The sequence below is a fragment of the Homalodisca vitripennis genome, chromosome 4, assembly GCF_021130785.1.
Source record: "Homalodisca vitripennis isolate AUS2020 chromosome 4, UT_GWSS_2.1, whole genome shotgun sequence".
NCBI lineage: Eukaryota > Metazoa > Arthropoda > Insecta > Hemiptera > Cicadellidae > Homalodisca > Homalodisca vitripennis.
In genome coordinates, this window is record NC_060210.1 from 119450517 (window position 1) to 119465318 (window position 14802).

Consider the following 14802-nt stretch of genomic DNA (forward strand, 5'->3'; position numbering starts at 1 on the left):
CAACCTAGCCCAACCTTTGTCCTCCACTTCCAACACTACTGGTTCACCAGCTTTGGTAAAACAGCATTCACTACAGTACAACACTATGCTATCGATTTAACATTTGACGGACCAATTATATAAAACTTACAAAACTATACCAAGCAAATGAAATCAATTTAAATCTAACTGATATTGATGTGTTACGTTTAACCTTTATTAATAGAACCCTTACAAGAAATGACATAGTCAATGTGTGAAATACAATTGATAAATGGTATTAAATGGCAATACAATACACTGAGTGGCATTATTATTTTACATTATTCTACCCTTGCCCTATCGACTATTTAAAGCTAACAATAAACTTAAATAAATCTTTTACTTGGTTTCATTGTGTGACACATTTTGATTAAAATCACACCAAAATAATATATGCAGCCAACAAAACAATTCTTAACACTGTAATATTTTGCCACGGCCTCAACGCTTACTGAGTTTGTATTACGTATGTACAATGTTCTATGAGCAACGATACACAAATACAGTATATACAAAAATCATCTCAACACTGAACCAACTCGGTTATATGCGAGTGAGAATGACACACATTTATACATATACTGTCCAGTAACGTTTCTAAAGCAAAGTACAGGTGCAAGAAGACAGAAGCACAGATTTCGTATTGCGTACGGAATAGTAGAGGAGTCTTGCGGGCGGCTTGCAGCTTAACGCCGCCTGAAAAGAACCACCACCATCACCACACCTCACTGGAATATCTACAATACTTTGCTACAACTAGCATACACACTTCGCTACAGTTAGCATATATCTATTAAACCCTAAGGATTGGTATTTGTACCATGACATCAGAAATAGTTTAGCATTATATATATTATACAAAAACTGAATTCTCAATACTTATACAGTTTGTTCAGTAAAAGGGTCCAATACTTTGGGATTTTGTTATCACATAAAAATGAGCAAAAAGTTCAGTGGCGGATGTTACTGGATTTTGAGTTATTTTGATGGAATAACTGAAACGTCCACCATTTTAAAACGGGTGAAAGGATTTTGTAAATACTTTATTTTCAAGAAGGTCTACCAAAGGTTAATACAATTCTCAAGTTTCATAACTTTATCTTAACTGGTTCAAAAGATATTTTTTGATAAAAAACACATACAGACAGATAGATGGAAAACTATAGGTTTTAAAACATTCGTTTATATGAACTTTTTTGGTCATTTTTATGTGTAGAACAAACTCCTAAAGTACTGGAACACTTTTACTAAACACCCAGTACAATATTATTGGAAGACTATGTTTGTTCAAAAATCTACTAACCAGATGAATTCCTCCACCATTAATATAAAAAAAAACATTCTTGAAAATTCAGTGCAACCTCGTTTATCCGGCTCTCCAAGTTATCGAGATATATTTTAACGGAGCGGAGGGATTTGAATTTAAAAAGTAAAACAATTTGTAGAATTTCCAGTATAATCTGTTTTTCCGTTAATACATGTTCAATACAGAATAATGTATACAATAAAAAAAAAACAAATGAACAATGTTGTAGTTGGCCTTTGAGAGGTTGATAATTATAAATTTTAAGATGTAAATGAGTGGCTTCAAACCAATAACACCATCTGTAAGATGACTGATGTAGAAACTGTATTAGAAGCTTGTTCTTCAATGGCAACAAAGGAAAAGGAAAACGATTATGATAATGAAGTAATAGACAGACAATGTCATGACATTCTGATACTATAACACAACCAGAAAGGCTGATTATTTATTTTAAGACAGTCTGACATATTTGTCAGCAGAAATTATGGCCTTGAAACGTCTGGGTGATCATTCTTCCCGGAAGCAGATTACCAAAATTAAACAACATTGAGACTTACTGATTATTTTACAAAACAGTAAATAACATCTTTTTTATTTATTATTTTTTTTAGTTTTTTATAATCAATCTCTGTGAAACAAAATAATAAATTAGCTCTCTTTACTGTTATATTTTTCAGATCACTTGTCGCAATTATTCTGATAAACGAGGTTGTACTGAACTAATTTCTTAAAATTTTCAAGATTTTACACAGATGAATCATTAATGTGAGTACACAAACAACAGTGTAAGAAACTTGACACTGATGTAGAGATGATAAGTAGCATACCCTCCAATACTGGTTATTTCTGTTTTCTTCATCCTTAAGCACTTCCAACGAATATGACTACAATTATCCAACTAGTGTAGTGTAGTACATGCAAAGTGATATCAATTCCTAGTTTAATACTAGGCCTATTTATTATTAATAATGTTGAACAATCTTGAGAAGTATGAATCTTTACATCTGCGACTTACTCTTTAACTGATCAGGGTGGTTTTGCTGTAGCAAAGTTAGCTCATATAAAACAGGGAACTTGGGAAGCAATTTATCAATAAATTAACATATTTCTTTGTAGAGTACATATACTATATAGCTGAATCAGCTGAATCTAATTGTCCTAAAAGTCTCTTGAACCAATCTCATCCCATGCAATACATGTTCAGAAGTCAACAGTACACTAATATATAACATTTCCGTATAATGCATGTGTTATTACAGAACAATGCAATTGAATATATCTCTATGTCAAAAATGTCCTGAAACAACCTAGTCCTGATAATGAACGTTATTATAATAAACAGATGTACAGATTTTAATCCCATAACAGCTGCAGACGTGTTCACACGTACCGTAGTGCCAAACCACTGCCGCGGCTAAATCAGAGGGTCACGGCACGGCCTGCTCTTGAACCTAAGAGTTAGATGGTGGAGGTCCGCGGGCTATTCAAAAACTGCTTATATTTAGAATAAAAAAAACTGTTTCTTTACGTAAATTTTAATTCAAAATTAACTGGTTAATAATACTGTTATGAGATCCCTCCTTTTCCGACAGGCGTTTTAGTTGTCTAATTAGGTCTTTCAAGAAATTGCCTTATTTCACTTTTGTTATTTGTGATCAGCCATATTTACCTCACATTCTGAAATAAACAAATCATAAAAACCGTCACATAACAAAACATACAAGGCGCTAATAAATTTGTTACGCACAAGCTAATACTTTGATGTGAACATGTGCTTTCGACATAGTACCAAAGTTGAGAACCAGGCTGAGACACTTGTTCAGTCATCATAGTACTGAAAATAGTCACCAGAGAGTAGTCAATGCTCTGTAGACAGGAAAAAATTATTTTAGACACCAGCTGTATCTAAAAACGTTTAATCACGAGAGTAGCAGGGAGGGCACTACATGTCAGAACATGTAAACATGACACATCAGAACGTGTGAACATGACATGTCAGAACGTGTGAATATGACAATCGTGCTGGAGGCCCGCGGCTCGCCGTATTGCTCAGCAGTTATGGAGGTTAATATTGCCTTTTACAAGAATGCAGCATGAGCACCTAATCATTTGACTTGCATCATGTTTCTGAATCAAGTAGGGAAGAATTACTGAGGAATTTTGAATCGAATCTTGATTGATAATTTGGTACTATCACAATGGTAAATGATATAATTGTATAAAATTAAACTAAATCATTATTGAAAATGTAAATTTTATAGTACAGAAAATTAATGGCTTATTTGGTGTCTAATTCAATTTGTGGATGAATTAAACACTACAATATACTGAACTGGCTGTTTCCGCGGCTTCACACGCTTTTCGTTAGCTTTGCCCATGTATTACGTACCATGTAACTTCTGGTGCAAGTGAGTTATATTTCCAATGCCGATGTAGAGCTTGCCTTGTTGCCACGATCAAAAATATCTGTCAAAAGTGTATGTTTATAGCCACTGTACATGAACATGTACTTTATTATAAAGTGGTCTCACACTCAAGCTTTAAGTTCAACCAGAAATTAATTTTAAAGCAATATATATATATATATATATATGTCAGAACTTAGTGCCTTCAAATTTAATATATGTAACTGACTCGTAATTGCAGTTTATAATGTGCAGGCGCTTTGAAAACTTTTGCAGTGCACCTGGTGACGAGTTACATCAATGAGCATATCAAATAAACCTTGTCCGTGGAAAAAACATATACATCCAAATTTTTAAAATGATTGGTCAAATAGTTTCCGAGTCTATCAATGTCAATGACGTATATATACAATCATCCTCATTTAATATAGATTTAAAATATATAAAAAATAATCTGTCATGTTTTAGAAGTTTGTTGAGAACGTTCATTTAATAAACAGATATTGCATTTTCTGTTTTATTTTTAGTGTTGATTTAATTAAGCATCAATTTTCTAAACTTAGTGTTTATTATTAGCCTATTTTGCATTATTCTCTTCAAAATTAAATTCTCTAAAAGTTTTGGTTAAGAAGTTTGTGTACATTACCTATTTAATGAAGTTAATGCACTTCAAATCTAAACAAAGCATGTTTTTTGAGACCGAATTTTACATATTTTATCTGATATCTCAGAAGTGGGTGGTCTTAAAAGGCCTGGGACGTATTTTATTCAACTTTTCAGTACATTGTACATAAAATCCAATAAATTTAACAACTATCTATACACAATAAAAATATCAGTTTCGCTTTATTTCTGTCCTTTCCTAGAAAATCAGAACAACCAATCTAACAAAGCATTTCCAGACATATGTTTATATGAACTTTTTTCATTATTTTTATGAGAAGAAACAACTTTTGGTCTGGTTACTAGTGGGACACCCTGTATAAAGATGTTTCATTAATCATAATCAAATTTCATGATGATAAAAAATTATACAGATCTAGGAGTTAAACACAGGCCAAACTTACTTAATTGATTTGGCATTCAATCAAGAGGTCAGAAGTTTGTTTAGATTACACTTTAATAATAGTAATTTAAACAAAATAAAATTCACCAATCTAACCTTAGTACAGAAAATTTACAAAAAAATTACAAAAATTGTTTTTTTATCAATTTTTAATAAGTTTCTTCAAATTTTAAGTTAATTAAATTCTATTATAGCATTGAGATTGTGAGAGGAAATTTCAAACATTTAAATTTTAAGTATTCGTTCGGTTTGGAACAAAGAGAGATGTAGCTAATACACACATCACAAACACCAACTAGTGACAGTATTTTATCAGATAATATGGTCAGGAACATCCACTGTGAATAACTCTAAAAACAAGAACTATAAAATGCAGCTATTTTCACTGTACTCCACTTGAATAATTAAGCAGTTCTTAAGCAATAAGCATTGAGAATGAACAAGTTACTACTACACAACTATTTCCACTATGCACCACATGAAAGTAAGCAGTTCTTGAGTGGTAAGCATCAAGAAAAGCAAAATCACAATGCAGAACAATATCACATTGCAGCTATTTCCACTGTACAGCACATATGGTGGTTCTTGGGTCTTAAGAACGAAGAATGAATATATCACAATACAGCTATTTCCACTATACAGCACATGTGATGGTTCTTGGGTTTTAAGAATCTAGAATGAATATATCACAATACAGCTATTTCCACTGTACACCACATGTGGTGGTTCTTGGGTCTTAAGCATCGAGAATGAATATATCACAATACAGCAATTTCCACTATACACCACATGTGATGGTTCTTGGGTCTTAATCATCGAGAATGAATATATCACAATACAGCTATTTCCACTGTACACCACATGTGGTGGTTCTTGGGTCTTAAGCATCGAGAATGAATATATCACAATACAGTTATTTCCACTATACAGCACATGTGATGGTTCTTGGGTCTTAAGCATCGAGAATGAATATATTACAATACAGCTATTTCCACTATACACCACATGTGGTGGTTTTTGGGTCTTAAGCATCGAGAATGAATATATCACAATACAGTTATTTCCACTATACAGCACATGTGATGGTTCTTGGGTCTTAAGCATCGAGAATGAATATATCACAATACAGTTATTTCCACTATACAGCACATGTGATGGTTCTTGGGTCTTAAGCATCGAGAATGAATATATCACAATACAGTTATTTCCACTATACACCACATGTGGTGGTTTTTGGGTGTTAAGCATCGAGAATGAATATATCAGAATACACCTATTACCACTGTACACAACATGTGGTCGTTTTTGAGTGTTAAGCATCGAGAATGAATATATCACAATACAGCAATTTCCACTATACACCACATGTAGTGGTTCTTGCGTGTTAAGCATCAACAACAACAACATCACAATAGAATTATTAATCATTGATAGCTTATTATTATGAAGAGGATAGCTAATAAATATTGATCTGAAGTATCTAAACAATAATAGCAATTACTTTATTTAACTTAATACTAAGGAAGTGTTTATGTACCAACAAAATTCTACAATAAATATTACCAACACAAAAATTATCAGTTTGTAAAAAGTATATTTAACTTGTATAAATGTATAGAAATAAAGTGTAAAGTAAAAGAAAATGTACAAATATAAATTTTTAAGTACTTAATTGTAATGAATAAATATATAAACTGAGAATACAGTGGTTAATTCCAATGATTTCCTCTGGTCCAATTTGATTTCAACAGTTTATTGAACAGACATTGTGGTATAAATGGGATGGACTGGGAAGAAACAGGTTTAGTTGGGGCCCTGAAAATGCAAGGACGTTAGACAGTTATACTACGTTATGGCTAAGAACAAATACAAAAAGTGTTTTTCTGTTGTCTTAGAAAAGCACTGGTTATAATAATATAATGATATTTTCTGTTTAAGAAACACAGACTCAAATAATGAGTAACACTAGGATATAATAATTAATGTTCAACATAGTAGCCCATTCACCATGAAATATTTTCCGAAAATATTGTTGTCAACATTCATACTTACGAGGGTATGAGTGGTGGCGGCAAGCCTTGTCCACCTGGTCGGCCAGGGGGCATGGGTGGGCCCTGAGCGGGGCCAGGACGGGAAGGGATGGCGGGGGCGGGGCGGCCAGTGGCGGGGGGTGGTGGTGGAGCTCGACTCCCTCCCATCTGGCCTCCCATCGTCATGGGCATTCCTCTTCGTGGTCCACCTGGTGATGGGGGTGATAACCTGCAAACAACATAAACAAGTTAATTTCACAGCCACAACATGAAGTAGAAATCAGTTATCATGAACACGTATTGCAAAAGATAAAAAATAATGATTCAATAAAAATTCTTCCAACACCCCAACATTATTGATAATACGAGGGCGGTTCAGAAAGTAAGTTTCTTTGTCGGCTAGTTGGCGAATGTGTGGGGGTAGCAGCATGATCCGAGTAGCGCTGTGTGGCTCCGTTCAGTGCGCGTCTGGCAGTGCCGCTGTGAAGGTCGTGATGTTATTTGTTGTGCTGCAACCTTGCTTTCAAAATGGCCGCCATTGTCGAGTCTCCCGCCTACTGTGAAGTACGTTCGGTTATCCGATTCATGTGGGCAAAACAAATGCCACCAGTGGAAATTCATCGTGAGATGTGTTTGGTATATGGAGAAAACAGAGTTACACTGCCGTGATAAAATGGTGCCAATTGTTTAATGATGGACGCACAAATGTCCACGATGAAAAGCGATCTGGCCGACCATCTGTCATTACTGACGACCTTGTTGCGAGCATTAACCACAAGATTAGGGGAAATCGCAGATTCATGATTACAGAACTTTCCGAGTTTTTTCCTAACATCTCAAGAACTCTAGTGTATGAGATAGTGACACAGAGACTTGGTTTTCACAAATTTTGTACTCGTTGGGTCCCTAAAATTTTGACTGATGAGCACAAAAAGAAGAGAATGGGATCCGCTTTAACCTTTCTTTCGCGCTACCATGAAGAAGGTGAAGAATTCCTTAGTCAGATTGTGACAAGTGACGAGACATGGGTCTCCTATGTGAATACCGAACAAAAAAAACAATCGATGGTATGGGGTCACACGTCATCGCCAAGAAAACCCGTGAAAGGTCGCCAAACATTTTCAACAAGAAAACTTATGGCAACAGTGTTTTGGGACAAAAAAAGGGATTATTCTAGTGGAATTCATGGAAAGAGGGACAACCATAAACGCTGCAGTCTATTCTGACACTCTCAAAAAACTGAGAAGGGCTATACAGAATCGTAGGCGGGGAATGTTGACTTCGGGCATTGTTCTCCTGCATGACAATGCGCGGCCGCATACAGCTGCCCGAACTCAGGACCTTTTGAACAGTTTTGGCTGGGACATCTTTGAACATCCCCCCTACAGTCCAGATTTGGCACCCAGCGATTTTCACCTTTTTCCCAATATGAAGAAATGGCTGGGATCTCAGCGCTTTACAGACGACGAAGAACTGAAAAACTCCGTTAGCGGCTGGTTACGTGCACAGGCGGCAGACTTCTACGCGGCGGGTATTGAGAAGCTCGTAACCAGATATGAGAAGTGTTTAAATAATTTTGGTAATTATGTTGAAAAAAAGTGTAAGAGTTGCTCTTTAAAATGTGTGTAATAAAAAATCTGAAAGTATATTCTGCATTTTTTTTTTAACCAAAGAAACTTACTTTCTGAACCGTCCTCGTAATTTATCCATATAGATTAATACGATATTTTTACCCTAATAATTTTTTTACAAAATTACTATTGTAATAACACTCTAAATAGCATTCGACTCTTTTGACTAGTAACACCGAACATTATGCGAGAGTGTGCCTTGTGCTGAACAAGCCGTAACGCTGATCGCTCTGTGAGATCTGCTACATCACTAAACAATACTTTCTGTCATAATTATTCACCGGAACACAGCCGGGAATAGAATAAAATTTTGCATAGTATCTGCTGTACCTTATACAGTATAAGTAATCGATGTGAGTAATGAGAATTCAATGCAAACACACAATGACAAAACAATCTCAAAATTACATTAGCAGCTGTCAATCATGACAGGAAGGCAAGCATTACCAGTAAAAGCGAGCAGTGGCAATACTGCAAAATTATACTGTGCTTCTCTCTTATACTGTTGCAGATTGAATCATTACAGAATTCAAAGATATTTAGCCAAATAAACGCTAGATCTTTCATAAAAGAGTTATGACAAGTCAACCCTTTGTGGTTGGATTGTCAGCACTGCTGCTCATCGCAATTTGTGTCAACTCAGTCAGTCATATCATATAGTAATTTTCTTTATCCTCTAAAGTTGAGATGTCCAGCATAGCTGGCCATTCTAAATTTGTAATTATATTCTATGTGGTTGGTGGGAAAACACAAGAAAGAAACCACAATGGCCATCCGACCTGAGACAACTTATTAGTAAGAGCAACTACTAAGCTGACGCAAAAATAATGGTGGCCAACATCGCTGACCAACCAATTTGATAGGACAATTCTTACCAATCCGAGGGAAAAGAATTTAAATATGGACCTATAAAAAAAGCAACCTCATCAGTTTTGATTTCTGAATTTTAAAGGAAAAATAAATTCCTGTCCGATTGCAGCCAAATTTCAAAAAATTTCTATTAACACACTCATGTGTGCAGATTTTACTATACAGCACCTTGGATTGTCCAGACCAGAAGCTAGCCAGTCGTTCTTGACAGGAGGTGGCACAGGCGTGCTGACTGTTGCCATGGAGACATCGCCAATGATACGCAGAGCCTCCTTACAGGCGTGATACATACGCAGCATCTCCTCCCTCTTGAGTGCTTCTTCAGGTGATTCTTCCATCATTGATGACTACAATATTAACACTACTCAGAATCCACTGAACATCATAATCAGAATACCATTGTATATTTAGTTTCAAACTTCAATTCATTTACTAGCATGTGGCACTTTTACAATTATTACAAAAGTAAGCACTATCAGTAAATAAACATAATGTGATATAAATAATAAATTACATACAAAGGACAATATTGTTATTACCAAAATACCTAAGCTGATATATTAGGAAGTAAAAAAGAAAATAATTCACTAACAAAGTAGACATTTAACTCTTTTAGGACCAACAAAGATTTCAAAAGTTGTAGATGACATTACTTATAATGATAAGCAGATTGGTATTGCAAGAAAACTGGGCCTAAGATGAATATTTTTATCATTTTTGTTTAAAAACTATTCATTCAAATAAATTTTAAGTATTATGTTTAAATATTTTTTTAGCATACACAATTTGTGCAGTAAAAATGTTTTAAATCTTTGAAGCAAGGAGAAACTATTTGTCCAAGAATCGTCTTTCACTATTAAGGTTAAAAAACATTTGGGCTATAATAATTTGGTTCAGAAAACAAAAAGTTCCCAAAACACTGATGCTTTAATACAAAATGGATTTTTCACAGACATAATACAACAATTTTTGTGTTGCTTTTCAAACCATATTAGACCAAATTTTAAACCTTAAAAGTCCTAAATAAAAATGTGATGTGCCTGACGAAAAGTCATAACACTGTTTGTATAAACTTGTAAATTAAAAATGGAAGTTTATTTTAGCGTAATATGTGTGAAAAGTTTCTTTGGATTTATATCAATATTTACACCTAAAAACGCATGTGTCTCAAATATGTTAATCAGTGAAACTTTAGCTTATTTTCAGAAATGTGATAACATTCTCAGAAACAAAGCAGCAGTAGGATGTAGATAATGAGAACGGATAAAACAGAAAGGATTCTGGTACACATATTTGGCATTTGACCTTTTACAGTTCATCTTATAATTTGATCCTTTACAGTTCGTCTTAGCATTTGATCTTTTACAGTTCGTCTTAATATTTGATATCTTTAAAAGTTCGTCTTAACCCTGCACTTTCCACCATCCTGAACTCTGGCAACCATCCTATTACACCTACTTCACCTCATCAGCTTCGGTTTCATTTCTAGCAGACATCTCACATAGTGTGAGGGGGCAGCCCTGGGGCTGAGGAGGTCTAAGTAAAAACATCTCTTTGGAAAATACTAATCACCTCCTAAATGACAAAAATATGATGTTATTTCTAACCTGATCCCCAGAAGCATAAAGATGAGCGAGCAGTTCTCCATTGATGAAGTCCTTGGCATTATTGATGATGAGGAACATTATAGTCTTGGGCACCAGATCCCTGGTAGTCTTGGTGACAATCTTCATGTAGGAGTCCACCAGGTTGCGGATGGTTTCGACCTGTCTCTCAAGCATCGGGTCCATGGATGATGTGCCTTCACTGCCACCCTGGCGATACACATAATCAGTACATGAGATGTGACAAGCACAGTCACTCTAAACTGCATAATAATTCATGTTTATCCAATCAAATACTTGAAGTCTTTCAACCAAGCCTACTGGGGGAAAAAACTATATTTTTTAGGAATTTAGTGAAAAGTATTCTACCCATATTCAATTTACTGGTATGCATATGATTTTTTTTTAATATTTTAGGTTGAATAAATGTTTGCTTTCTGATACTTTTTATAGAACGTTATTTTTTATGCAAATTTAAATATTTATCAATAGATTTTTGGTTTTTTATTATTTTATTGTTTACAGCTAAAGGTATAATTTGAATAAAATGTTGATCAGTACTGTACTTTGTTCACTCTTGAAAGTGTGAAATAATTGTGCTATACAGTAATATTTGTCATTATTTAATTGTATCTTTCAGGTTTTTACATTAACTAAAAATTTGTATGAAATCATGAACATCAAGGACACAGTACAAGCTAGTGAATTGAAATTGAAAACTTTATATAGGCAGAATTGGGGTAAAAATGGGGAGAGGGGGGGTAACAGTTATATCAGATAACAAATTATAAGATAGGGTAGAAATCTTAAAAATGTTTTATAGAATAAGATTTATTTTTACTATGTTTTTTTATGAAAGAATTGAAAATACAGGGAACGTTATGAAATCGTATAAATCAGATAATGATAATTATAGAGGGTGTTAGATCTTCATGTGAAATTTTTTAGATTGTGCTAAATACATATCACAATTTGATTATGAATCTTAGTAATTATTTTATTCACCATATACTGAAAACACAATTCAGTAGTATTACTTGGATATTTATTATTTAGTGATAAGTTACAAGATTAATATAGAACCAATTGTTCACTGGCAGTATATATCCAAATAGAGGTATTCTCATGATCCAAGTTTATAATGCTTGCTTTATATCATGGAACTTACACAAATTGAAACTAGTATAAAAAGGACATTTTTTAAGTAAGGGCCATTGTCTCATATAGCCATGTGATTCGGGCAAGAGCAGCAAAAAGTATGCGTGCCCCTTTCCAACTAAGCATCCTTTGCAAACAAGCACATGCAATCTTGCAGTTCTCTGTAGTTAACCTTAACACTGTTCAACATTACTGAATCGGCCGACGCATGTGACATGTTGTCAGTTATATGTTTTATTCAATGAAAACAAAATGTTGGCTGCAGACATTCTTTATGAGCTTTGAGTTAACCATTGATTTTATTGTAACAATACAATGAGCAAAGGTAAAGAAGGTAAAAGTGAGTCAAAGAGTTCAGAGGTGGCTATGAAAACGATCATGGCGAAGAACAATCATGATGACAGGGCAACTATAAATAAAAATAATCTTTAACAAAATGTGTTTAAACATTTTGTAATTTTAATATAATGCAGCCCATACTTAAAAAATGTCCCTTGTGTACACAATTAAATAATTTATAATCAAATAAGTTTTACTTTTGACTATAAAAATAGAAATAGCTTACAACCAACTGCTAACATTGAAACTAACAGGAAAACTATGCAAAATCACTAAATAATAACATAATACTGTATTGCAGACAGAACATGATTCCATCTTCAAATTAATCGTCTATTGAAGACAAAACATAGATTACATCCTCAAATTGATTGTCTACCATATAACATTATAAGAGTCTTCCAGAACTCTTAAATCTGTTTCAATGCAAATTACTTATTCATTATTCAAAAAATAACTTTTTATGTAAGAATAACATTTTTTTTAAAATTATGTTCTTTAATTTTAGTTTAGAAAATTAAAGTTAGTGATTAAATTCAAAATAGAAGATTATTTTTATATAATTATAGTCAAATTGCATATAAACTCGAAAAATATAATTAACCTTAATTATAAATTACTAATTAGAACATATTAATTTTCAATTCAAAAAACCCTTCATGCAATTATAAAAAAACAAATACTTCAACGATTTGATGTACCTAGTTATCAAACCATGCTTGACATCATACAGTAAAATATTATCACAGCCATGCTAACGAGTTTGGAAGTTGTGACAAATTAAATGGTGGTAACTAAATCAAACTGTAAACTAAAATATAAGACTATTTTTGACAACTCTATGAAAAATTAGAAGCTGTGAAATGATTAAAAAAATAAGGCTGTTACAAATTACTGATATATTGTAATAAAATACCATTTTGGAAATCATGAAAATAATTATTTCAGTTGTATTTATTTCCCAAATGTACTTTTAGGAAAGACATTGAACGTTGTAAACCGTTTCAGTATGAAAGCACTGAAGAAAGTTGTGGATCTGTACACTGGACACTTAACTACACTAGTGCAATCTACAGGGGAAGTGTAGAAGCTACGAACCTCATAGCCCTCCTTGTGTGTATAGCAACAAACACAATCAAATGTACGACTGACAAACCAATGTCACTTAAAACCTATCACACACAAGCTCATTTACACAATCCCTCCACACCAGGTTATAACAGTGTCACTTGCAAAACAGTTAAGTAAGAGTTTCATTTCAAGAAATTATCAAATAGTTTATCTTTATTTATAAATGTTTACGGTTAAATAACTGTCAGTTCCTGTATTAATTCACAGTTCAATTCAAATACTTTGCTGTTAGACATTAACAATTTCGACTAACCGGACACTTGTTGATTACATTTTGATCTAACTTAAAACTTGAGTGGAGATGACTCGCTTATCAAAGGTACGTATAAGTACTATTTCTACTCCAAGTACAAGTAAGAAATTACTCGTTGTTCTCTTACTCGTACTGGAGTAATGTTATTGTATGTTTCTCAAAACACTTTGAATGGTCACTGTCTTTAAAAACTATGACGCTTCTTTATAACTATTTTATAAAATTGTTCCATGTTTGAACAATGCCAACTTGAAACCTTAAAAGATATTAATTAATTAAAATACTTGTACAAACAAAACCTGTTGTAAATTACCTAAATTGTAAAGTTTTGTTCTATGATGTTTAATATAGCCGAGATATAGCTTATCCATTTTAAAAATTTGAAAGGTTCCTCCTTTAAATATTAACATAAGAACCACAACCCAGGTGTTGACATTTACAGTCGATTCCCTCAGTACGAAAAAGGTCCAAGACATTTTAAAATTGAAGCTGTTCTTTGATAAGCAGCTTGATTATGCTTTGTACTGCAGTCATCTAGCAGATTTTTACTATCCATCTGTCAATGAGATTGACCACTCTAGTGGATACTGTGAGTATAATAACTCAGGTCTTTTTTATGATACAACTTGTTTTGTACTGCAGTCAAGCAGAATTTTACTATCCATCTGTCAATGAGGTTGACCACTCTAGTGAATACTGTGAGTATAATAACTCAGGTCTTTTTTATGATACAACTTGTTTTGTACTGCAGTCAAGCAGAATTTTACTATCCATCTGTCAATGAGGTTGACCACTCTAGTGAATACTGTGAGTATAATGACTCAGGTCTTTTTTATGATACAACTTGTTTTGTACTGCTGTTTAGCAGATTTTCTGACACTTATATGAAGACACATGTTAAAAACAGTTACTAGCTTGTATTGACTTATTTAGTACTGAAGTTGACTTTCACAAACAACTCAAAAACATTTAAATTCCTATGCGAGTG

At 33.6% G+C, this 14802-nt stretch overlaps 1 protein-coding gene across 17 annotated transcripts in view; it reads right to left on the reverse strand.

Moving 5' to 3' along the window:
• LOC124360027 (dynamin) overlaps positions 1 to 14802 on the reverse strand; it is a 102497-nt gene that overhangs the window by 14480 nt on the left and 73215 nt on the right. For 12 of the 17 annotated variants that reach the window (XM_046813267.1, XM_046813259.1, XM_046813265.1 and 9 more), the window contains 3 exons: positions 10937 to 11143; positions 9498 to 9676; positions 6851 to 7057 (listed from right to left, as the gene is read on the reverse strand). In XM_046813267.1, coding sequence (XP_046669223.1) covers positions 6851 to 7057; positions 9498 to 9676; positions 10937 to 11143 — 593 coding nt within the window. Of the gene's footprint in view, positions 1 to 182; positions 718 to 6372; positions 6614 to 6850; positions 7058 to 9497; positions 9677 to 10936; positions 11144 to 13528; positions 13541 to 14802 lie in introns of those variants that run through there. The other 5 variants (XM_046813268.1, XM_046813260.1, XM_046813274.1 and 2 more) reach the window with 3 other exon arrangements.